At 40.3% G+C, this 26,028-nt stretch overlaps 1 protein-coding gene across 1 annotated transcript; it reads left to right on the top strand.

The window, feature by feature from the left end:
* On the top strand, positions 1-23,575 carry HOOK1 (hook microtubule tethering protein 1). Its single transcript, XM_066555954.1, has 22 exons — positions 1-64; positions 4,211-4,296; positions 5,860-5,932; positions 6,236-6,286; positions 7,256-7,388; positions 8,035-8,102; positions 9,315-9,377; positions 9,945-10,028; positions 12,612-12,778; positions 13,383-13,523; positions 14,626-14,827; positions 15,658-15,768; positions 16,061-16,148; positions 16,233-16,284; positions 16,697-16,837; positions 17,407-17,494; positions 17,793-17,827; positions 18,374-18,456; positions 18,882-18,982; positions 19,316-19,417; positions 20,091-20,159; positions 20,338-23,575. The coding sequence occupies exons 1-22, from the start codon at positions 14-16 to the stop codon at positions 20,494-20,496; spliced, it is 2,148 nt and encodes a 715-aa protein (XP_066412051.1). The 5' UTR covers positions 1-13; the 3' UTR covers positions 20,497-23,575.
* Positions 23,576-26,028: the final 2,453 nt, after the last annotated feature.

Genomic DNA, 26,028 nt, shown 5'->3' with positions numbered 1-26,028 from the left:
AGCCACCGCCGCCATGGAGGCGAAACCGGCGGACCCGCTGCTCTGCGACAGCCTCATCCTCTGGGTGAGTGGCGCGGGGGTTCTGCCGCCTCTGGGGACCCACGAGGGCAGAGAGGAGGCGCCAGCGGCGGGGGTTTTTCCCTCCATCCATCCCCCCGTCCCTCCGGCCACCCCTCCCTCGGTCCCCGCCCGCGGAGCAGGAGCTGCGGGTGGGTCGGGCACGGCCGCGGCAGCGGGGCTGCCTGGGACGCGCTGCTCACAGCCAGCAAATGTTCCCGCGGCACCCTCGAGGTGTGGATGTGGCGGTCGGAATATCCCGTGGGCCCAAGTGCGGCTCTCCAGCGGTGGCTTCAGTGTGGAAACTGCTCGGCAATTAACACTATTAATAAATAAATGGAATTAATTTGAATTGACAGGCGTAGAAACCTCAGAGTATTTTCATACCGGCTGGTTAAAGCGTTTATTAGTCAGGCACGCCACACCTGGGTGTGTGATGTTACCTGTGCCAGAGGCACCTGTTTGGAACTGCGGAATTATTTAGGTCGGAAAAGACTTTTAGGTCACCGAGTACAAACATATTTGTTAAATTCCCCAGTTACTCTTACTTCCTCTTTATCTTTCTCTCCATGCTTCTGTGACCTTCTCTGTAACTCTGGTTTTGCAGGTGCAGTACTTTCGGTGACAGGGAGCTCTATAAAATAGAACTTCTGCATGAAATCTTGGCAGGGAAGGTCACAGTTACCTGTGTGAAGGGTTTCTCTAGAAATAGCAGGAGTTTTGCCTCTGAAGTGTAAATCATGGACAGAAGGGAGTGTTTTAGAGGCATTGTAGAAATCCAGGAATGAAACTGGTAAAAGTAACAGGAGCAGCAGCCTGAGTAAGTGTTCTTGATTTCTGCATGGCAGTACAGAAGTGTTGATGAGTTCAAGTCTGTTATAAATCACTGATGAACAATTTCTTCCTTTCTTTTTCCTCCTTCCATTTTCCTTTTAGTGACACTGTATTCTCCCAAGGTTTTGTTGCTCTCTAGAATTTTGGTGGCCTTATGTTGGATATCTTTTGTTATTTAATCTTTCTCTTTTTTGGGGCTCTTTAACTTTTCCCCTCAGTAGTCAGGTGAGAATAACTCCATCGTGATTCAATGGCAAAAAAAAATATGACTGCAATCCTGAGCTCTTTCACAAAAATCCTGTTAGCAGTGCTGAATTCTTTTATTTTTCACAATTCCTGCTTTAAATATTGCTATCCTAATTGTCATTTTTGGTATGCTCACAGCTGTAATCACGTCATGAATCTTAATGGAACCTTAACTGGCCTTAAAGTGAACAATTGTGCCAGTGTAAAGGAAGACCCAACCCTGTGTTCCGGTTTTCTGTACAGCACTCAGAAGCTGCATTTTTTTAGATTTAGCACCCTATTTCTCAGGCCTAGTTTGCAACTTAGAAACTGATTCCTAACACTTGGATGTGTTTGAAACATCCTTTCACAATTTGAACTTCAGTGTGAATAATAGGGAGAAAAGTGATGTGAGGAGAGGGGGATGGAGTGCTCTGTGTTTGGAGAGAAAAGGGTTCTGTAACTCTCTGCTTCTAATGGTTTCTCAGTTTATTTACTCATTAATATAGCAAACAGATGCTTATGATTCTCTGTATTTTGCTGCCAGATGTGGCATTTTCCTAATTTTATTTTACCAAATGTGATATTAGAAAACATGCTGCATCCAGAGAAGAAAGAAGATTCAAATAAAAATGTTTCCTGTTGTTTCTATAGCCCAGGTGTCACTGAATTTAAAGTTCTGAGGATTTTACAGGAAAAACATAAAGCAGCTAAACTGAATTATAGGGGTAATGTTTATGACTATCCATGAAAAATTGACTTAGGTAATATCTGCTATGGTGGAACTCACAAGCTGCAGCAGAAACAATTTTCTAAGTTAGTTATTTTTTCTCTGTGTAGAGGAAAAGTTAATTGGATGTTGTTCAGTGCTGTACTGCCTTAGCCTCCAAAGCAGGGTCTGGAGGTATGGCTGCATCTTAAATTGGAAGCATTTTCCACTATGAATGCACTGCTTGGCCCTGGCACCACTGGTAATGTTCATTCTGTCCAGTGACTGACTTATTCTATTAATATACTTGGTTTCAGCATGGGAATGTTTATTTTTATTTTAAAATCTCTTTGATTACTCTGTAAAACCTCTGTGCCTTGTGTGAATAATCTGGGTGTGAAATGGAGTAACTCATTGTTGGGGAAGCTGAGGGCACACCTTCCCAGGTGGATGGGCTGATTTCTGCTGGGCACTCTTTATTTACACTCATGTTTCATCTGCAAATGTTTGGTGGTAGAGCTACAAAATTACCTTTTCAGATGTATATTGGGAGCATTACAGCTCTGTGTCTGAGAGAAGAACTTACAGCAGCAAGTGGCAGAGTGCATTTGAGGTGGGATTCACAAAAAGGTTTTCAGTGTGAGTAGCAGCCTATCCTTGGAGTTATATTTAGTAAAACTGAAAAAAAATGAGGGAAGAAAGAGCATTGCTGCAGTCCTGAAGTCTGTGACTTCTTATTCCAGCCTCCTCCCCACGCCTGCCACTTATATTAGTTTTGCAAGAGCAGTGAAAATCCATTTTGATTGAAATGATTGGGCTGGCATGAGGTTTGGAGAACCCATAATTAATATTTCTACTCTCTTATTATTTCTAGGTCCTCATGCAACTTTTAAATACATAGAGAAACCTAGACTGTCACTTCTGCTTTTTACTTAATTTTAATTAGCTGTTTCTATTCTGGGAGATCATGCATAAAGCAGTGTTGCATCTCAGGGTTTTCTAAGGCCTTGTTTGTCTGCCCTAACAGGCTCAGGTGAAAGGGTTGCACCTGTGCAGGGCAATTTCCTTGCTTTATGAGGGGCATGTCCAGGTGGCAGCACCACAACATTGTGCCATAAAACTCTGGATTTGGGAAGCCCAGCCTGGAATGTAAGCTTGCATGCCTGTGCTTGTGCTGAGGCTGCTGGAGTAGTAGAAGCCAGTGCTGTCAGGCATAGCAGCTTTGGGCTGTGCTGTTCCACTTAATCTTTTATGTAACCTACGAGGGATTACTGACTTCTCACTTCCTGTAAGACAGGATTTAAACCCACTTTTTAAATTAAAAAAAATCCCCTTGCTCTGCCTATTTTTCTCTTGGCTTGATTGGATTCTTCTTTTAGGAAGAAAACAAGTATTCAGAATTATGGTCACTCTTTATAAACACAGAGTGGACAAAAACTGTCTCAGATTCTCCCAGCTGAAAGCTGCTTTTTCATCACTCTGGTCCCAGCAGCTCCATTTCCCAAACACAAGGTCATTCTGAAGAAGCTTGTGCTGCACAGGATGTTTGGGAAAGCCCTCTTGCAGAGGGACAGGTAATTTAGGACATTGTAAGTGCAAAGAGTTTAAGAAGTCAGTTTCTGCAGTGGACAGGGTTTATAAGGATTCATACTTGCTCCCATTTATTCTGTCTTTTAGTACTAATTAGTACTAATTTAGTACTAATAATAACCTTTCTGTTTTGTTTATTGTGGTAAAGAAGGCTCTTATTTTCCTGAGTAACTGTGATGAACTCACCTGTTTATGGAAATGGCTCTCTCATCTAGAATAATTAGTTCTGAGTTGATTGTCTTTGGAAGAATAAAATATTACAGTTCTAAATATGCAGCTAATTCTGTCAAAATGTTGTCTATAAGCTTGGGGATACTTTGAAAAACATCCCACAGTATTTAAAACAGAGAAACATTTTAACATTGAGGTAATCCCTTCCTATTTCTAAGTTCTTGTAGTAAAAGACTGGAATTTTTTTCCCCTATTAACTTCCTGATAACCTTATTGTGATGCTGTTTGTTTGTTTAGGTAGTTATGTCCAGAACTGAGCACTACAACATAATTCAAAGGCTGGATAAATATGACTTTAGTCTCCCAAGCTATCTTTACATAATCTGCTTTGCAAGAGAAGGCCTAGGATGAAAAAACAGAGTGTGGGTGTTCCTACCAACTTTTTAAGCCACCAGTCATAACAGTCACAACTTGAGAAAATTGGGTTGGCTTCAAGTCTGTGTGGTTCAAAAAGGATTTCAAGCAAGACATCTTGCTACATGGTTGTGCTTGAAAGGGGAGAAGGAAGATAGCAGCTAATTTATTGTTTGCTGAACTAAACCCCAGTGTTTTTCCCTGTTTTAGCTCCAGACATTCAATACAGCTGCACCCTGCAGGGATGTCCAGGACTTGACTAACGGGGTTGCCATGGCTCAGGTGCTTCACCAAATGTAAGTTGATTCTTCAGCTGGAGGAAGAGGGATTCAATTGCCTGAGGTTTTTGTGTTTGACAGACATAGTTGCTTTTAAAGTAGGCAGAAATTCAGAGTGGACAGTTTATAACAGAAGATAGGTTATGCCTTTGTATTGCTGTTTTGGGGATGATATAATGGCTGATTCATGACATGGTGGAAAAGGTGGTGAGAAGATGTACAAATACTGCAGTGTTAAATTCATACTTGGGGGTAATTGGGCAAGGATGACATTATCTTCTTCACTTTTCCCATCAGCACTATTTCCATGCTTCAGGCAATGTGTTCCCTTTTGGAATGAGAAACTAAAGATTCAAAGGCATAGCTTTGTGTTCTTTTCTTCCTGAGGTTGCTCAATTTATTTAGATTGAAGTTCTAGGTTTTAAATGACAACTTACTATTCGTGTGGAAGACAAGAACTGTAAAACTTCAATTGCAATTACTAGGAATTATTTTGCTTTTGAATAGCTGTTTTATTGATGTGATGAAGATTGGTAGTCTGAGTGATACACTAGTTTTGAAATTTGCATAGAGGGTTGTAATGCAAGTCTTGTTTTGAAATAGTATCATATGACAAGTCATCACTGCAATTTTATTGTTATTGTTGGCCCAGGTAATTGAAGAGAAGTCTGCATTACCACTTCAGGTTCAAAGTATCATTTTGTAATTACTAAGAAATTACTTCAACACCATCACAATCCACCCCACCCCTCACCCCAAAAAAATGAGCTCAGAAACCCTTCTGTCTGTCTGTAAAGATTTTAAATGTACTTTTTAAAGACAGGTCACCCTTTTTCTGGACATGGCAAAAATTGATTTAGGGTTTGCTGAGGGGTTGCTTCCTATGTGTTTGGGGTATTAGGCAGCCACATGCTTTGGGCAAACTTGCTATTACCAGGCTGGTTCTTGTGCAAGTGGGGATAATGATTGTCCTTTATTAGGTGCTTTGAGACCAGTGAATAAACAGTGCACTGTCAAAGTTAAATATTGTTAAATATGCTGTGATTGTGCTGCTTGGCAGCTGAGCGTGTGTAACCCCTCCCTCAGCAATTTATCCTTGTTTATGCTGGCAAACTGAATCCCCTTCTGCCCAGGGGAACCAGAGGCATACAAAATATACAAAATGCCAGTAGTTTAAAGGGTTTCCTTAACACGTGCCTTTGACAAATTGGAGTGAACATTAGTTAATCCAGCCTACAGAAATAGGTACCAAACATAATGTCAGCACTAATCAAAAAAAAGCTCATTATGGTTACTTTATCAGGTATAAAAATTCAGCATGACAAAGGCCTCCACATCCCTGTGCTCCATCCATAGCTGGCTCAGACACACAGAGAAATCCTCCCAGTCCTGGAATGTGCCTTAATGCAGCCAGCAGCATGGAAATCTCCTGTGATATAAGTTTACATTGCAATTTCCAGGAATTCATGCCTTGTTAGACACTGGAGTTCAGCATCAGATGATTTAAATGCTGGGAATTTGCTGTCTTATTTATTTTATTTAAGTCTGTGCTCATTGATTAATCATTTCAATTTATTTCAGAGATGTTGCCTGGTTTGATGCATCTTGGCTCAGTCGCATCAAAGAAGATGTTGGTGACAACTGGAGAATAAAGGTATTTAAAACTGAAGATAATGCCGTTTGTGGGGTTGGATGTTGTGCCTGTCCTGAGATCTGGCAGTCCAAAACCTAGAGAATTAAGCTCAAGCTTTTCAAGGATATTTTAAATGAGCTTGAATTGTCTGTTTAAGAGCCTTCCAGCATTGCTGGATGGGGATTTTCCGCTGTGATATTTCTCTTCCTATGTCCTTTCATAGCACTGCCTTGTAACCAATTTTATTAGAAATTATTATTTGATTTAATGAGAAGCAACATTGTTAATAAAATTATAACCTTGTCTTTCATGTACAACAACTAGTCCAGTAATTTGAAGAAGATACTGCAAGGAATTATGGACTACTATAATGAGGTATGGAAAAAACAAATTACTGTTGTTGTTCTCATCATTAAACACAATGATTATTGCTCCCCTTGACTTAGCCAAGTAGAAAAAAAGCTGTAATTTGTTCTGAGGACCTTTTAGGCAGCAGATGTATGATAATTATCTATTAAGTGGGAGGTCTGAGTGAATATGAAATTAGTTTGAGCAGGTGTGTTTTAGATGAGGCTCTTGGAGTATGAACTGGGAGCCATGTCTCTGCCCAGGTGAATGCTGAAAGGACTGAGCTGCAGAATCCTGTTGACTTTTGTGTGTGTGTTCATGTTTGCTCTTGTCTAGAGAAGTTTTAATCCTTTTGTACACAACAGAACAGACTCAGCAACCCCAGTGTAGGTTTTATGATATTCAGTGGGAAGCTGGGAGCCAAGGTAGGAATCCTCCTGGACAGTATTAGTTTGTTCTGTCTTATGCAGGGATGAGTACAGTAGCCATAAAAGGCTGCTGTATTTTGAGTTTAAAAAAATTGCTGAATTTTGTATTGATGTGATTACAGTTATGTAATGGGTATGGTTTAGAAAAACTTGCCGGATGTTGTTGTGGCTTCCTGGTCCTGCTGGGCTGAGCTGTGACACCAAGAGCCAGGCCCTGATGTGCTGCCAGTTCTGAGGATCTCTGGCAGGCCCAGAAGCAGAACTTCTTTAAGGTTATGAGAAGCTTTTTGAAGGATTTGGAAGCAACTCCATCTGGAAGTGTTATTAATTCCTTTTTCTATTATGTTGGTGAAATATATGAATTCTCTCATATATGAGAACTGTCCCCATAACTTTTACTATTGTCACTTTTTCTTGTAGAAGTGCTCAGAACTAAACCTGATAACAAACTTCTAGGGCATTTTCTCTGGCTAGCTCATTGAGCCCAGATTTCCTGCATGATACCAGATTTTCATGTTGTACAAAAGTGAGAGTCTACTTTTTCTTATAATATTACATTTTTTTTCAGTTCCTGGGTCAGCAGATTGCAGAAGAGCTTATTCCAGACTTGACCCGGATATCTGAGAATTCAGATCCCACTGAACTGGGCAGGCTCCTGCAGCTTATTTTGGGTTGTGCAGTCAACTGTGAGAAGAAACAAGGTAGGCACTACCTTAACCTGCTCAGCAAACAGCAGATTGCTTCAGGTGATAGTTAAGGTGGAAAAGATGTAGAAACTTCTCTTTCTTATCCATCAACATTGTTAATTTGCTGAATGGCTGCTCTGAAGCTGGAGTTCACTTAAAAGCAGAAATTCCCTGGGAAATGTCTGTGAATAAAACTCAAAACTTTGTTCAGAGTAGGTTTAAAAATAGAGTCTGAAATGTGTATGGTTTATTCATATTGTTAAAATATGTACCAAGACCTATTCAAATGCAAATATAGCAAAATTAAATTAAGTCCTTAAATTAGAAACTGTTTCTCTGCCTGCAGAGGCTCAAGACTGAGTTGGTTGTTTTCTCTCTCGTTACCAGAACTAATCCTCCATGCTCTATTGGCATCTCTCCTTAGGCAGAGTTTAGATTTGTCCAGTTAAGAGTTTATAATCTTTTGTGCTTATCTGCCATATTACTGGAAAATAATGATGGTGGTTAATGGTACTTCTCTGTATAAAGAGACCACTACTTGTTTTGAGGGAGCTTTATGGATAATAGATTTTTCTGGATCTTTCAGCAAACACAGTTTATCATTTTACTCAAACCATTGAGGTGACCATTGTCATGAGTCACTGCAAATCCTTTTTCACAGAGCACATACAGAATATCATGACCCTTGAGGAGTCTGTTCAGCACGTTGTCATGACAGCCATTCAAGAGGTAGGTAACAGTTCATATCCTGATGCTGTCAGTTGAATAGTCCAAAAACCTTTTTGTTGACCTTTGAGAATTTTTTCATCCAAGCAAAGGTCAGGGAGGAGTATAAGTACTTTCTGAAATTATTTGGGAGGTTTGGGACCAAGAGACCTTAATCCCAGCCAAAAGGTTTTGGTTTTAGACTCGTGGTGCCCAAACATACAACAAATGCTTTAAGTTTTTTTGTTCCACACAAGAAATGTATACAGTTGCCAACCACTGATTATACTGGAGTTGGATTCTGAAATTGTCTCCAGTGCTGTAGTCTTGGTCCCAGAGTTAAGCTGATTGTGTTTGTGAGGTTGCATTGTTCTGACAGACCATTCCAGACTGTGACTTAGAAGCTTGCAGCTGCATCTCTTCTATTTCTGTCACGGTGTGCTCCTCCTCCTGTCTTAATTTGTTCTTGGTTGGATCATCTTAGTGATCCAGCTCACAGCTTAGCTCTGCAGTCACTGGCTTTTGAGAGCTTCAGGACTGTGAAGCAGAGTGTGGAGAGAGGCAAAAACTAAACACTGATTGTGAAGAGAAGGTGGTGTGTAATTGCACCCTCATCAAGGTAACAGTGGAGTTGGTAATAAGCTTTATAACTTAGATTTAAATTGTCTGTATAGTCTTTAAAGTTGTACTTGTCCTGTTGGTAGAAATAAATCCGTAAAGCTTGTGTTTGTTGTCTTCTGACTAAGTAAACTTTCTAGAAGAAGGTCTAGAAATAATTCAGTAATTTCTGAGAGGATTAAAGTCCTTTAATTGTTGGTAAATACACACTGTACATCTTTGTATCTGAGAAGTAATGTTCCCTTTGTTTGTTTAGTGGCAATTAATGGGACACAAAGAAATGTGAAAACTGTTAAATCAGTGGAGTGAAATCCTGTCTTTTGGTTCATTCCAGTTTGACTGACTGGCAATACCTTCAACACATCACACATTCATCCAATACAATGTTACTGCAAACTTGATTAATTTTGAGAGGAAGGAGGTAAAAAAATCATCTTAGTGTAGATCTGTTAAAATCTTTTATCAGCCATGAGATGAGGAGGAGCATTATTAATCTGTTTTGGTATATTGAAGGGATGCAATAACACAATGGAAAATACAGTTGGTACTCAGTAGACAGTGAACTCACAGATCTGTAACCTCTAATTTAACCTTTTTTCCTGTGGCCTCTCTCTGTAGCTCATGAGCAAGGAGGTAACAAGTGCTTCTCCATGTGATGCATCAAGTGAAGTGGAACAGCAGGTAATTGCCTGATCTGTGTTGCTATTGTAGATCAAGCCTGAACTGTAAGTTGGTATCTGGCCATCCCTTAAATGAAGAAATGCTGGTTTTCAGTGCTAATTAACTGAAAATTTCAGTGTTATTCTATAGCTTCTTTAAAAACCCACAGTGACTACATGGGGTGAAACTGGTCAGTGCAAACCTACATTGAAGGGAGGGGTAGGGGTGCACCATCAGCATTGTCAGGCTGAGTACTTCAGGTTATTTTAAAGGGGTTGTGTAAATTCCTGATAATCTGAACACTACAAGGTGTTGCACATAAAATGAACTTTTCTTTAAAGGCATATGAAAATGGTGGCAGCACGTTCCTGTGTTTTGTTATGCCTTTAGTCTAAGTTGTTGTGTTTCAGTAATTTAATTTCTAAGTGTGATAATCAGGCAGGTGAAATGAGCAGGGATTCTGATCTAGCAATGTGTGCACCCAACAGCCAACTTAAACAATGGGTGTAAGCAATTGAGGCGTTTTAGAAGCTGTAACTGAGTACTTTGAATATGGGCCATAGTGATTGACTGCCTTGTTTTTGAAAGCTTAAAAAAGCCTTGGAAGACCTTCAGGAAGCACGAGCAGAAAAAGAGGAATTGGCACAAAGATGTCAAGAGCTGGATTTGCAGGTAAGAAACAGTCAGTTGTTTGTTTCTTTAATATGTAGTGGTGCTGCTATTAAGATGCAGAAATTTTTAAGGGCAAAGTGCATTTTGCATTTAAATTTTTGTGAGAATTTGTAGCTGCTTGTGGGGGAAAAGAAATTATTCTGGGATCCAAAATGCAATTACTGGAAAGAGTTTTCTGATGGAAGTGTAAGCTGAGGCCCTGTGCCAGCTTATCTCAAAGGTTCTTTGTCTCAGGTTAATGTTTACCATTAGTAGCAGGTAGTATTAAACCAACCTTATCATGGTTTTAAAAATTGCCCTTTTCATTCTTATTCCTCTGGTCTTTTGTACTGTGTCCAAAAAATCCATTTCATGTCCTAAACAGTAATTAGATTTAATCATAGGAAAATCATGCTGTTTCAATAGGAGTTGATGAAGGACAAAAATTTGTAATTCATCTAAAACTTGCTAACTTTTTCTCATACACAATTGCAACATGGAGGAGATTTCAGGATAAAAATAATGAAAACTAATAGATCCTTGCTGACATTTTCAAACAACACTAATAATAGGCCTATTTTTGTTTTTAATGGATATAGCAGTTAATCAAGTCACTCTTGAGAGAAAGGAAAGAGGACTTCATGACAATAAAGAGAAATTTGCATTTCAATCAACACTTTAAAGAAAAAATCACTTATTAGCCCATCTCTTATGGCACTATAATCTGAAAATAGAAAGAGTTTTATCTGGGAAGGCAATTCATGTCAGATTTGGCTCTGCACAAAGAGAACATTGGGGTGGCATCTTCTTGTAGGAGCCAGAGGGCTGTACTGGCTGTGAGAGCCTCTGGAAATGAGCGCCCACAAAAGCAGAGGCCACTTTTACATTTCTTGCTGACAAAGACAACTGTAAAAGCAGAATACTTGTGTCTAAAGCAGCTCAGAGCTCCTTGCCATGCCCAGGAAGCTACTGCTATAACTGAGTTGATATTTAATTTTCTTTTTTTCTTGAGGCAGTTGTAAGGCTTCCTAGTGAAAGCAGGGGTGTAAAAATGCTTGTGAGAAGAATCTGCAGGAGAAGTCCCAGGTGTTCTCCTGTTCTCCCTGGCTTTTCTTCCAGAATTCTCTATTAATTAATCATAGATGATGCAGAGCCAGTTGCTCATAACATGGCATGGGACAGGTGAAAGGTGTTCAAGGGAAAGATACTGAATATAAACTGATGAGTTAATGACAACACAGCTCTGTAATACCGTGATGTGTCTTTAAAACCTCTCTTCATAATTTCTGTTGACTTTGACACCATTTCTGCTACACTGAAATAATTAAAAAAGAAGAGAAAGCTACCAGAAAGCAACTGAGAAAAGACGTAAAACTTGCTCTGAGTTGTGTATCATAGTATGATCTTTAGGGTTTTTTTAAGTCTGAGATGAGTGATGTTTCAGGGTTATTCTGAAAGTCCAAATGTTGTGCATGCTTAAGATGTGGCTGATCCTTGAACAGGAGGTTGAGCAAGGCTCAGATGTGCTCCCTACTCACAGGTGTTTGTGTGCATGTAAATAGTAAATGACATCTGGTACATAAAAAGGAGTGAACCTAGAAAGCCAGCACCTCAGGAAGTGGCAGATTAGTTACTCTGACTTTTACATCTGTTTGCCTGATAGTTTTTCAAATTGTGATCACAAACAAATTGTTTCTTAATATCGCGTACTGTAGATTATATCTGTTTAATAATGTCATCATGATATGTTTTATTTTATTTTCTTTATTTGAAGCCGTAATATTGACTTGACGCTTCTCATTTAAACTAATTCTTAATAAATTCACTTGTAAGGTCTCAGTCTTCCTTGATATTTTCCAAGAGTATAAGAAAGGTAGGTTTACTTTATAATTCAGGAAAACATAACCCAAAAAACCATATTGTCCCTGTTTCAATGCAGTCGACTAACACATGCTGCGTGCTCCTATGTTCGACAGGACGTTAAAATTAACACAGCAGCTTTCACTAGACAAACTTGAAAGGTTCTATCCTCTTAATCCTTGTGGCTGTGAGGCTGGCTGCTGTCAGTGCAGTGCTGTAGCCCCTGTGCTTAGCTGTGACACCGGGTAGCCGTGTGTGTGCTGCCAGGGCTGCATGCTCCCCCAGGCTGGCCAGGCTGTCCGTGCGTGTGCGCTTCGGCCCACCCCGCTTCCCTCAGCCATCCCCGCTCAGCACGGCAGCCTGGGCTGCTGGCCATGCCCTGCTGCTTCTGGTTGTCAACTACAGGCAAGGTGGACACTTGTTGCAGCAGCACTCGGAGTTTTTTGTACGGCGTCCATGGTGTTTTTAATGGAAGTAGCAGTTTCTCTCCATATCACTTTGTCTGCCTTTTTACCGTGGTTTCAGTTACAGAAATTCGTCTTTTTATTTAGAGGGACTTTTCCTTTAGTGCTTCATAACTGTCATACACTAAAGCATCTGTATGCTCCAGTGTGCTCTGTAAACTACATTCTAAAACTTCTAAACGCTCAGCCTTTTTCATAAACTAATTTGGTGATGTATTGCTGTCTTGCTTCAGTTCTTTGGACAGGTCTCTCAGTGGTCATGCTGTTTTATCTGTGCTAGGTGGCTGCCCTCCAGGATGAGAAAAACAGCTTGATGTCAGAAAATGAGATTATGAATGACAGACTAGAGCAATTAGACGACTCTCTTGATGATCCAAATACCATGGTTGCAAAAAAGTATTTTAGTGCACAGTTGCAGCTGGAACAATTGCAAGAAGAAAACTTCAGGTATGAAATTATTTTCCCCCAAAATCTCTCACTTGTCTAATGCACTCTGCAAATTTCTGGTACTCTTTGAGGCTTTTCCATCTCAATTTCTTTTGCATTAAAAGCTGTCTAGTGCTGTCTAAGCATATTTTAAAGGCAATCCTTACATTTAAAAAGAAAAAGAATCTGTTACTTGTTGTATAAAGTACCAGTTTATAGTTGGAATAGCCCTCTAATACTTAAAAAAAGGAAAGAATGTGATGGAAGGCAAAAAAATGAGTGCTGATTTGTGTGTCAACAAATCAAAAGCTAAACTTCCCAATGCTACCATGTCTCTCTACTGAACTGATTTATTTCTTTCTTTGGTCTCTCTCTGTGATCCATATTGGGAAACAAAATCACTTTTCATGTGATTCCTTGATACTGATGTGATAAATTTGCAGTGTACAATGCATTATGATTTAACAGGTAGACAACAAAATGTTCCATGTTTATTGTAACATTTTCCCTGCTACTTAAATCTGTAGTTTTCCTTGTATCTTGTTTCTTTTTAGTAATTCTAATACTAAAGAAACTGTGCAATAGTGATGAGTTCCTAACAAAAGTACTGGTTTTGATCTGGTAGGCTTGAAGCAGCAAAAGATGATTATCGTGTCCATTGTGAAGATCTAGAAAAGCAATTGATTGAGCTGCAACATAGAAACAATGAACTGACCTCTCTGGCAGAAGAATCAAGAGCCTTGAAAGATGAAAATGACATTCTTAGGTATGTAGCAGAGAGAGCTTCACACACACACACATTAGGATTTAATGGCTAAATCCAAGGATTTGTATTTAAGGATAGGATTTATTTGAGGTGTTATTCCTGCAGATCTTACCTGAATGAGCTCTTTGGCTAAGCAGAGGTGAAGTGCAGCCTTTCAGGGAGAGGCTCCATTGTTTGACAAGGATGACACATGGAATTTGTCTGTGGGAGCAGAATTAATGACTATGGAACTTCAGCTTCTTTGTATGGGACAGAAAGTGGAAGTTCTCATGTACAAAAGCATATGTACAGCTAGAATTTTAACCTAACTTCTGGTGTCAGCATTCTAGGCCAGATTTAGGTTAGTGAGATCATTAGCAAAATGAAGATGAAACACACAGTAACTTCCATGAGAATATAATGTAACATTCCAGCTTGTGTAAACTATATTAAATACCAGACCACCCAAGAAATATCCAAAATAAATTGTATTGTGAAAGCGGATCTGCTATTCATAAAATAATATGAATAAAACATGGAAAGAAAAGTGGTTTCAGGTGTTTAACTTAGTGGTTCTTAAATAACATCTGAAACAAATCCTAGCTGTAGATTTTTTCCATTATTTTCTTGTACCAGCTTCTGGCGAGAGATGAATGCAGATAATAAACACAAATATTAAAATTAATTTTAAAAGTATGGTCCCAGTGTTTTCTTAACAATGTAGATTTTTTTAGTGATCAGCTGACAGTTCTTGGGTGTATCTGCCAGTGATCATTCTCACAGAGCAGTTATGTTCTAATTCTGAATAATCCCCCAGGGAGATCATACCAGGTACCAGTATTTTGAGGTGACTGTGTAGCACAGGATGCTGTGGTGCCACAGAATTCCTCAGGGATATTTGACCCACTAACCCTTGCTCATATTTCTGGCATGTGTCTGTCAGTCTCACTTGAAGGCTGGCTGATTTCAGTTTTTCCAAGCAAGTTTGTGTCAATTATACTTTTAAAAATAAAGCGGTGAAACGTAACTGCTGCTAAGCGTGTCACATCTCTCTTTGAAAACAGTGTGTCAGCAGGGTTTGAGTTTTGTACCATTTCCTTGTGGTTGCTGTTGATACCTCCAGGGCCACTGCAGACAAGGCAAGCAAGCTGGAGTCGACAGTGGAAGTGTATCGGAAGAAGCTGCAGGACCTGAACGATTTCCGCAGGCAGGTCAAGTCCCTGCAGGAGACCAACATGATGTACATGCACAACACCGTCAGTCTGGAGGACGAGCTCAGGAAAGCCAACGCAGCACGGGCCCAGCTGGAAACCTACAAGAAACAGGTAGTGCTGCACTTGTGTTTGAAAGACTCCTTTTTCCCCAGCTAGCTGGGAACACCTTAACAACCCTGCATTGTCCTTCTGGAATTTCTGAGTTGTGAAAACTCCTTCGTACCCTGTGGTTCCCTTCTGGGCTTTTCCCTGTTTGTTAAACTTGCAAGCTTAACTGTAGTTGCCCTCTCAACTGATGTGAGAGTCCATAGTCTGCAGGCTTTTCTTCTTCACTCTGACTGAGGTAATTTGTGTGCCTGGGAGAGGTTGTCAGCTGTTACTGAGATCATTTGTATGGAATCATAGAATGGTTTGGCTTGGAAGGTGACCTTGAAGATGATCTCATTCCACTGCCATGGGCAGAGACACCTTCCACTGTCCCAGATTGCTCCAAGCCCATCCAGCCTGAGCTTGAACACTTCCAGGGATGGGACACCCACAACTTCCCTTTGAAATCTGTGCCAGGGTCCCACCACCCTCACAGTAAAGAATTTTTTCTTAATACCTGATCTAAACCTGTTCTCTTTCAATTTGAACCCATTCCCCCTGTCCTGTCACTATATTCTTATACTCTCATATTCTTACCATTCTTCATGAAAATTACAAGTTTTATTTTAATTTCAGTAGGAATTAAGAAAGAGTTAAATAAAAAAAGAAAAAAATCAATATAACCTCCCAAAACACAGAGGCCCCCATCCCATCTCTGCTGCCTTAAGCTTGAGGAGCCAACTGTTTTATTTTGGCTGAATTGGGCAGGAAGGATCAGGAAGGATTGTTTTAATGTAGCTTTTTAAAGTAGCCTCTTGCAACATTCCTGTGCTAAATAATGCTTTTATGAAAAGGTCCAGGAGCTTCATAACAAGCTGTCTGAAGAATCCAAAAGAGCTGATAAGCTGGCATTTGAAATTAAGCGACTCGAAGAAAAATATGAAGCTTTAATGAAAGAAAAAGAGGTAAGTCCCTTTAAGAGTTTATTTGAGCACCTAGATCTCTCTCAGATCCTCTGCTTGAGGAGAACCTTCCTGGAAGTAAGGTTCCATAAAAATGAAGTTTAGTGCCCTGTGTGTGTGCATTCACATATAAAACAAAATATAGAATTATCGAATCATGAAGGTTGGGAAAGATCTCCAAGATCATCAAGACCAGCCTAAAATGTGCACGTGTCATTATTACTTCTGATTAATGTTATTTGGTGTTAGAAGTGGTGCAGCCTGACCTAATTCCATCTCAAATGTGTCTTTTTAGAGACTGATAGTGCAGTGTGATGCATTAAGAGAGACAAATGAGGAGCTCCGGTGTGCACAGATGCAGCAGGATCACCTGAGTCAAACAGGTACTGCTTTATCTTCAGAGACTCTTTTATTTGGTTTACAGGTTTCTTTAAGTGTGCTGAATTAAACCCCTCATGTGATTTCAGGTGAAAAAAGCCATGAGAATCTTGCTGCTGAAATTCTGCCAGTGGAATATAGGTGAGACCCAAAGGCTGAAGTTGTTTGGGATGTTCATAGGTGGGGCATGAAAATGTCTCTGTGAAAGTTCAGTGTTTACATCAATGTGATTCTTTATCCCACACCTTGCTTTGCCACCACATAGTGTTAATAATTATTTCCCCATGCTAAAATTACTTTGATTTTTTTCTTAAAACCATATCAGATTGCTGTGTATAAATCTGGGTTTGGAGTGACAATTTAAAATTCTGCTCATATATCTTAAAGTTTTCCAACATTTTAAGTTACCTTTTAATAACAAATTGCTTTGTTACCCCAATTACATTATCAAGTACGACTTGCCTGGCTCACTTTAATGTTGGGGGAGTGAACAGGACTGTTTCTCTAGTCACCTTCTTAATTAACAGTGACTTCTTTTTTGTTTTTGCTTTAGGGAAATGTTCATTCGGCTGCAGCATGAAAATAAGATGCTCCTGCTGAAACAGGAGGGATCAGAAAATGAACGGATTGCTGAGCTCCAGGAAGAGCTGGAGCAGAAGCACCGGACAGTGAACGAGCTGGAAACTGAGAAAAGGTGATGGGGCAAACTGCACCTTCAAATACAGCAAAAATGATCTCTGGAGTTTTTAGGGTGACTTGTACATTACATCTGTAGTGCAGGAACCTTTTCTTTCACCAGAAATGAAGGATTATGAAGCAAGGAAGAAGGAAAGTGGTTTAAATGTGGTCGTTCTGTGTGTACCATACCCTGAAGGAAGTGCTGCTTACAGGACACTCTCCTTCAATCTGAATTATTCTTGGTAGACCAAGAATGGATGTGTCCTCTATTTCTAGAACTTCAGACTGTTAGACCGTGGATTTTCTATCAATGAATGATAAAAAATTTTACTAGAATAGGAAAACTTTTGATAGTTACGTTTTCTCAAAACTTAATGTGACAATAGGAATTTCATTATAAAATGTTCAGTAAAGCTCTGTGTGTTTGTTTCAGCAGAAGTTCCAGTCACCCTAAAAGCATTTGAAATCAGTTTATTTGTGGCTTAAGTCATGCTGGGTAGACCCTATGAAAAACTAATGAAACAGAAAAATCTGTCTGTGAACTATTTCTTTAGATGGGCAATAACTGAGTTTTCTTCCTAAAAGGCTCAATGAGGAGCGTATTGGAGGATTACAGCAGCAGATTGAAGATCTGCAAAAGACTTTACAGGAGCAGGGATCCAAGACTGAAGGAGTAAGTGAAACATTTTGCCAGTTTTGTTTAAAGTCCTCCAGCGTGTTATTTTTCAGTGTATCTGAGGAATACCTCCATATCAACTGCAGTTCAGTTGAAAAGCTCCTTGTGATTCCTTCTATGGAACTGTAACCCTTCTACTTTACTTCCAAAGTCTCTGGTTTTATCATTCAATGGATTTATTTGCTTTGGCTTATTTAGTTGTGCTAAGTATTCTTGGCTGATTTGTAAGATCCGTGAATGTTGCATGGTATGAAATACTGAAATACAACTGAATTTTAACTCTCTCCTTTCACAGTCCAGCAACCTGAAGCAGAAATTGGCAGCACACATGTAAGTAAGGCACATGCATTCACAATAGCTTATTTATACTAAATAGAGCACAGGAACTGCTTAAATCTTGGTAGAGATGTCTTGTTTTTCTAAGCCACTGATTTGAGAGTTTGCATAGAGTTAAATATTGGTGTCATAGCTTTGTTTTGTTTACTCTGACCATGATGATCTTGTAGTACCAGTACCACTTCACTGTCTCTTCATCACCACCAACATTTTAACTGTTCTGATTCTATAACACACTGCTAAAACCATAACTCAAAGTGTATTCTACTCCTCTGAAATATTTCCAGTCCTTTCAGCAGATGTAATTCTTCCTAAGATGATGCTGGAGGGGCTTAATTGTTAATTTTCCTAGTTTTAACTAAAGGAGGATCAACTCAGAAGTGACAACTTTTATGATATTAATATTTCTATTCAAACCCTGAAGAAGTGCTAGAGCTTAAAATACTTATTTAAATACTTCTGTTGTGAAGTTTAAGCTTCCAGCTGTTAAACCTGAAATTATTTGTGAGCTTAATCCTTAGCCCAACTTTTCGTTCACAGGGAAAAGTTGAACGAGGTTCATGATGAGTTACAGAAGAAGGAGGCTGATCTTGCAGAGCTCCAGCCTGATGACAGTCAGAACCGTGAGTTGTTTGGTGGTTTGGGTTTTTTTTTTTTTTGTATTTGTTTAATAAGACTGTGTTAAGTTTCTCCTGAAATGATTCCCATAGCCACTGGATTATGGGATAGTTGTCTGGATGAGGCTTTCTGCTGCAGCTTAGCTTTTAATCTGAACTGGGGGGTCTGGAGGGGTTTTGTGTGTGGTGGTGGGCAGGGAGAGGATCCTGGGGGGGATGAGGTTTGTTGAACAGTGCTCTGCAAAATGGGATTTCAGGGTCAGGTGGGACAGCTGAAACAAAAATAAGAACTTAAACCTTCTAAACTTAAACTTCTAGCTTCTACATTGTTCTCTGTTTGAGGGATGGTGAAATTAAAAGAACACAGAAGCCCTGAAAGTACCATGTCTGTTTTTATTTTGTGTGTCTTTGTTGATAATTTCTGTAAACAGCCCAGAAGATTGGAGAGCTGGAAGCCGCTTTACGAAAAAAAGATGAGGATATGAAAGCAATGGAAGAAAGATATAAAATGTACCTTGAAAAAGCAAGGAATGTGAGTGGCATGTTTCTGAGCATATGCATTCCTCCCTCATAAATTGTTAAACAGATTGAGTGTGTGTGTCCCCACCTCCCAATTAAAAGCAGTAGCTGAAAATTGCATTTTTAGTCAGATTGTTCAACTGCAGTCCATTAAGTCTGAGAGAATAAACAGGGTTTAGGCTGAGCATGAGGTGCAGTAAGGATTCCTTTGTACCTGTGGTCTCTTGTACACAGTAACAGCCTGACCAGTGCCCAGCCTGTTCTCACATTCCTCCTTTGAGCAGGTGAAATGCAGACCTGTTGAGAATCAAACTGACTTGCAATGCTCTTGTTTTGCCTTGTCCAGGTGATAAAAACCTTAGACCCCAAGCTAAATCCAGCATCAGCAGAAATTATGTTGCTCAGAAAACAGATACTGGAAAAAGACAAAAGAATTGAAGCACTAGAGGTAAAAATCTTACATATTTTTAAAAATAACTTTTAATATAATCTGTTTCTGATATTACTCATTCAAGATGTTGTTTCCTAGTAATTCAGTAAAATCTGCCTGGCTGAAATTCTGAAAGGATTGTTGACAATAGTCCAAACATCAGAAAAGATTGGGGAAGTGCATTGAGTTTCACAGCAATATTGACAGGACTATTTGGAATAGTTTCCTGAGCAAATAGGAACTCCTCAGCATGATGCAGTAGGCTGATAGGTCTGACTGTACAGGCTGTGGCCTCACATTTCTTTTATGTATGAGTACAAGGGAAGTATATTATATAATAGCAATTAGCCAGTCACTGGAGGTACATTCTTTTCAGGTGAAAAATTACTAAATTATTTATAGGTTTTCTGATACACAGCAGACCTCTTGTGCACTTCCCCACACAAACCCTCAGAGTACATTTCCAAATTCTGTTTGTGTTTCTCACTGTAGCTTGTGTAGTTTAGCCTCTTCTTAAAGCAGGCTGATATTTATCTCTGTTTTTTATGGAAGTATCTTTGTTTATACTTCTCGGCTTTGTAGTTATTTGGTGTATTGAAGCATTTCTGCTGCCTGTGTTTATTTCACTCAGTGAACTGCAGCAAGTTTATGCAGATAAAATTTGTGGTTTAACTAAGATTTGTCCTTGCAGAATGAATACAAAATAGCCAAGCTACGTGACTATGAGGAAAAGCTGATTGTAACTGCATGGTACAACAAGGTGGGTCAAAAATCCACTTTTTGAAACATCTTTTGCTACACGTACCAGTTAAATCTTAGCTAACCTAAGAAATACAGCAGAAGAAATTCTGTGTGCATACTAAGAAAGCATGAGCAGGATGGGTAACTGTTTTCCCTCTGTTTTTGCTGTTGTTGAAGTTGTTGTTTAACTCTTGCAGAGCCTGAGCCTGCAGAAGCTGGGCATGGAAGCCAGGCTGGTGGGCAGCAGCGGCGGCTGCGGGGCCGGGCCCGGCCGCTCCTTCCTGGCGCAGCAGCGTCACGTCACCAACACCAGGAGGAACCTCACTGTTAAAGTACCAGGTGCAACATCTGATTAAACACGAGGACATGAGGAAGACTCACATGCTAAAGTGTCCTTAAATGTTTTATACCTTTCCACTTTACCTACTTGATGAAAGAGGAGGTTAGAATGCTGGGCAGCTGCAAATGACAACATCAGAGCCTGTCAGGAAGGGATTAAGGTGATCAGCCAGAGGGTAGCATGTAGTTTTCCAAGTAGATTTAATAACTGCAGCATGAACAAGCACAACTTGAAAGATTTCTATTTGCCTTCAGATTATATTGTAAATATGAAATTTGGCACTATCTATTTAAAACTTTATTTAAGTGGGTTTGGGCTAGAAAGTTGACTTTTATAATGGGAAGATGTTATGCAAAGGTGTACTTCAGGAAACTGGCAATATTGGGCATTTTTGCTGGGCTCTTCTGAAAACAGATCTAAAGGATTGGTAGCATCTTTTAAAAAAAGATTTTTTTAGAGTAGAAAGTACAATTTTAAAAGCAAAAAAGTACTTGCATTTATAGAAGAAAATAAAGGTGTGGTACCAGTTGTTATGTAACAGAAGACAGGATTTGTTTTATGACAAGCAGAATTTCTCAGTTTATTTAAAAAACAAAGCAAAGGTTAAGTTGGTGCATATATGCACTGAGGAAAACCTGTCTTTAAGATGTTGAATTCACTGAAGCCAAAAAAGCTTGTCTTTTCCTGGGTAAGAAAAAAGCTATTACAGTAACTCAAAAGTCTGGGCTATATTTTGAAAGTCTGGCATATTGGTATACTGCATTTATCTGCAGAAAGGGGATTAGGTGGGAAGGAGCCCCATTTATTTCAACCTATTTATACAAGCCTGTGCATGGAAATTGCATTTCCTCTTTTTTAAATGTAATTTCACTTGGCTATTCTGAACTAACTGTGCTAGGTGGAGGAGTGAGAGATGGCTGTGGCAGCTACTGGCAGCAGAGGTTGTTTGTTGGCAGGGAGCAAAGTGCATAAGCTGTAATAGTTTGATTGAAGATTAAATGGGGGTTGTTACCTGACATCTGTGTGCAGGAAGTTGCTGTCTTCCACAAAACTTGTGACTTTATTTCCCAAATGTCTAACTCTTGTTTTGAATTGTAATGTTAGGAAACCTGTTAATGTTTGTTCTTTGCAAATGGTCTAGAAAAAGTTTGTTATACCAATAGTTAAATAAAATAAAATTGCAGCAGCCCTTAAAATGAAATTAATACACTTAAATTAAGTATTTGAGGGTGCTGTACCAGACCACCATCTCATATGAAATTCAGCTGCCTGTGAGAATGAAAACACACCTGTCTTACCATTAAGGCCATTTTTTATTTGAGAACAGGGTTCAGCTATACAGAATTTTAAAGTCTTGAATTGTGACATTTGGTTAGTGTGTCATTTTGCCTGCCCTTCACTAGAGCTTGTCCTTTGATTTCTTCCTTCCCCAACATCTTAAATCTTTAATTGGGCATTGCATGTCATGCCAGAGAAAAGGCAAGCATTCATTTTTGATACAACTTACTTAGGGATGCTTCTTAGTTGTGGTGGTTGTTTTACAGTGCTGTATGTATGAATTGGCATTCAACAGATTTCCTCCTTCACAAGGCATTGTTTAAAAGCCAGGCTCGTGCTCAGTGTGGCATGAGCCAGATATGTGGCTGTTGGAGAGTGTCTGTGGTGGTGTTCTTCAGGACTCTATGCTTCTTTGGACTACCTCGTGGGTTTTGAGGTCTTTTATTGCTGCAGTGGTGTTAGTGGAGTTGGTGTTGTTAAGGTACAGTTGCATATTTAATTTGCCAGTGCTGTGGGTGGGAGGGAGGTGGTGGTGAGCAGTGGAGCAGGAGATTAAGGCTTAGCAAGATGCTTCCATTCCTAAAGTCTGGTATTTGGTGTGTCCTAGTGAAACGTGGAGCTGTTGCTGGTGGTGTTGAGTGGGTCTCTTAACCCTCGTTCTTTGCAGCATGGAAACTTTCATGGATGTCCTTCAAATACTCATGTAGTTGGTAGGCTTGATTTGTTGTACTTCTCCCAGTAGTGGAGCTGTGTCAGTCGTCTGTCAGGTGCTGAATAGTGACAAACTTGGAGCAAAATGTCTTTGACTTAACACTTCTCAAAACTGCGGACCCTGGGACCAAAAATAACTAAGAACCTCCCTATCATTTAATTGGAAGTTTGTCTTCTGACTAGTGATGGAAGAATTTAAGTCCTGATCTACAGGCAGGGATCAGCCTTTTTCAGGGCACAGTTGTCCCCAGTAATCATGTTGGGGTTGCCAAAATGAATCTGGTTTTCAGGTATTGGATGAAATGTTGCTTATTTGGGGCTTTTCCAAACTGTTAGGAGTGAAGCCTGTGAATATCACTCAAGGGTTTCTTTGGGACTGAGAACCTGTTTAAAACAGCTTTTTTACAACTAGTTAAACCTGGGTTCTGTCCTGTGAACGAGGAACTGATGTGTGGAAATAAATACTGGAGTATAAGCCATGGTGTTGTATTCACTTCAGCTCATCTGCTTGTGCAGGAAGGACCATTAGGTCAGGATCATTTTAGTGTTTGCTTCCCCCATGTCAAAGCAAAAAGCTGCTGAAAACACTGCTGTGTTACAGCTGAGCTGTGTCCAGCATGCAGCAGCAGAGCCCTGTCACTCCATGTCCTTTGATGCACCACAGCTGAGGCAGGAGGAACAGAGAGGCCCCTTGGCTCTCTTGAAAGGTGAATTTGTACCAGCACAGTTCATATGAGGTGAATATATGAGGTGAAAATAAATGAGGTGAAAAAATATGAGGTGTAACCACTGAACCCTGCTGAAGTTAAATGGCATTATTAGGAATTTAGCCAGTTTCCAGTAAAACGGGTAATGTAGATCCAAAGAAACAAAAACATATGTTCTGATTGACATATCATTTGTTAATTATTTTTTATATAAGATTAATTACTATGGAGGAGAAGTGTTTTATAGCAATAATACAAAATATGGACTAGTAGGTTCTTTTACTCAAGATGGGTCAGGCAGCAGTTTTGAGAAGATTCTTTTGCAACAACCTTATTATATAGTGGTTTAAGAAATGTTCACTGAAAATAAATTTTCACCTGATTTTTTGTTCATTAAAATATATATATATATGGGTATTCTATTTTCTATGATATACACTTACTTGGAAATAAGTAATATAAGCAATACTGATGTTCTATTTAGGTAGCCATAAATAGTTTAGAAATTAGAAAATGAAAACAATTGTTTAGGAGTTGGTAGTGTCTAGTACAATAATTTTCTTACTTGTTTCTTTTTCCCCTTCCCCTAAGTTAAGGTTTTCAGTGTATCGGTGTCTACATCTTCTGTTTAAAACAAATGTAAACACTGTGTTGCATAGAACTGGAAAAATTGCACTAATTTTTAAACTTTTGGTTTTATTTTTTTCTTTGGAAAAAATCCTTTTATATTCACATAAAGATTTTTAAAATGAATTCTTTGGTGTCTTTATTCCAAGCCATGTATTTAATGGTCCCTAGCTGGTGTTTCTGGGCAATGCACAAGCTGGTTCTGTATGTTGGTACATTTACACCACCTCAAATACCCTGTTCAGGACAGACAGGTATTGTAATGAGGGTATGGATGAGTTGTGCTGTTCTCCTCTGCTGTTTCCAGTTCATTCATCCCACCCAAAGCTGGCTCCCTCTGCTCAGCCCAGACTGAGAGCTGGGCTAAGGGCCTTGTGAAGTGAAAGATTAAACCCCTCTGCAGATGGGCTGTAGAGTGACCTCAGTAATTATTGCTGCTGAGGAGGGTGAGGGTCTGTGCCTGTTCTCAGCCCCACCTGAGAGGACACAGAGCACAGGTACAGCTCTAAATCACTGTTCTTGCTTTTGTTGGGAAAACTGCCCTGTCCAGCCTGCTCTGCAGGTGACTTATGTGCTCCATCCTTAGTCCCATTGCCAGCTCTCATTCCCTGAGCACTACCCCCTGCCCAGAAGTGCTGTTGGTGAAGACTGGCAGCCTTCAGCCCTGTGGAGTGAAGATCTGAGGATGAGGAGCTGCATTGATTGCCCAGCGTGGAAGGGCCTGTCTCAGAGGGGGTGAAGCCATTATGGAAGAACTGGTTTTCCTGCTTGCTGAGGCTGGACATAAAAGCAGTTTCAGACACTGAAACCAAAGTGGGCAGGTGTGTGAGGGAGAAGGGAAGAGCTGCTCAGCTGTGCAGGAAGCCTGAGCTGAGCTGCAGGATGTGTTCAGTCCTGGCCCTGTTTGCATCCTCTGGCAGCTCCTGAAGAGCCAAGCACTGCAGCAGGAGCTCTGTGTGTTCAGGTGAGGGGTGTCCCTGGAAGAGGAACACAGGATTACAGCCCTGAGAGCAAAGGAAAGGAGGAGCTGTGGTCAGTCACGTGTGGGAGATAGTTTAGGTGGAGGGGGCAAAATATTCAAGAAACCTGTGAAATGCATTCTTCTTTTGCAGTTTAACTGAGCAGAGGTCTATGGAGGAAACTTTTGGATAGAGCAGCAGTTTGGGAAAGGAAATGGGAATCTGAGCAAAGCACTGGGGGGAAAAAGTACCACAAAACAGTCAGATGACACCTGTGCACCGGAATTGTTTTGGGAGTTGCTCACGCAGCAGAAACTTACCACTGTTCCCCAGTCAATTCCAGGCATGCAGCCCACTTGCAGCCTTCCCTTTCTCTCAGAGAATGAAAAGAAAGGAGATCAGGTCTAGAAAGTCAATTTACTTTCTTGTTTCTGCTGGAAACAGGAGGTGTAGGAGCCCATGCCAGCAGCAGGTTGGAGGGCAGCTAGCATGAGGAGAGCGGGAGTGTAGAGCTGGGGCGGACCAGGTTCTCCCTAGGAGAGAGATGAGAACCTGTTCTCATCCTAGGAGTGGGATGAGACAAATCAGCATTTAATAAATGGACTGGTTTGTGTCCCACCATGTGTCCTCATTTCTCCACCTTACCGGGTCTGTGAAACAGCCTCAATACCAGGAACAGTATCTCAGCCCAAACTCTTGTTTCCACTGGCACAGAAAATCAGAGGAGGTGGCAGAACCCCCACCCAGCCAGTGCTGAAGGAGCTGTGCCAGAAGCTGCGTTCACCTGGGAGGAATTTGCTTCCTCTAGGAAGAGGTGAGTCGTACTCCAGGGAAAATTGAAAAAAGGAGAAGATTGCTTTCTGCTCATTTCCTCAGCAGGAGAGCAGGAGCTGGAGGTGTGTGTTCCTGGTGCTGTGCTGATTTCCTGATTTCCCATCCTGCTCCTGGGAGCTGCAGCTTCTGCCTGGAGGTCTCAACAGGCTCCTTGGGGTGCAGCTGTTTCCCAGTTCAGTGCCTACTGGTGTTAACCATTGGCTGCCAATCTTGGGACTGTTTCATTGTGTAGATGATGGTTCAAAATAGTAACTTGCTGCTGTTATTTCCCAAGGCACCCTTTTCCTCCTCAGACTGTTGAGTGCAGCTGAACTGGAGCTCACCCCTCTGCCCTTGGACACAGCAGCCACTCCATGATGCTGGGCAGGTAAACAGAGGATTTTGCATATTGTAATTCTAGCTGTGCTGCCAGGATCATTTTTTCCATACTTC

This window comes from Molothrus aeneus, chromosome 9, assembly GCF_037042795.1.
Source record: "Molothrus aeneus isolate 106 chromosome 9, BPBGC_Maene_1.0, whole genome shotgun sequence".
Lineage (NCBI taxonomy): Eukaryota > Metazoa > Chordata > Aves > Passeriformes > Icteridae > Molothrus > Molothrus aeneus.
This window is presented reverse-complemented; position numbering and strand designations above follow the sequence as displayed.

What these genes read in the sequence shown, in the direction of transcription:
- HOOK1 (XM_066555954.1), top strand. Translation starts at nt 14, where the DNA reads ATGGAGGCGAAACCGGCGGACCCGCTGCTCTGCGACAGCCTCATCCTC. An exon ending in TCATGACAGCCATTCAAGAG is followed by an intron (nt 8,103 to 9,314) that starts GTAGGTAACAGT and finishes CTCTCTCTGTAG; the next exon opens with CTCATGAGCAAGGAGGTAAC. An exon ending in GGATCACCTGAGTCAAACAG is followed by an intron (nt 16,149 to 16,232) that starts GTACTGCTTTAT and finishes ATGTGATTTCAG; the next exon opens with GTGAAAAAAGCCATGAGAAT.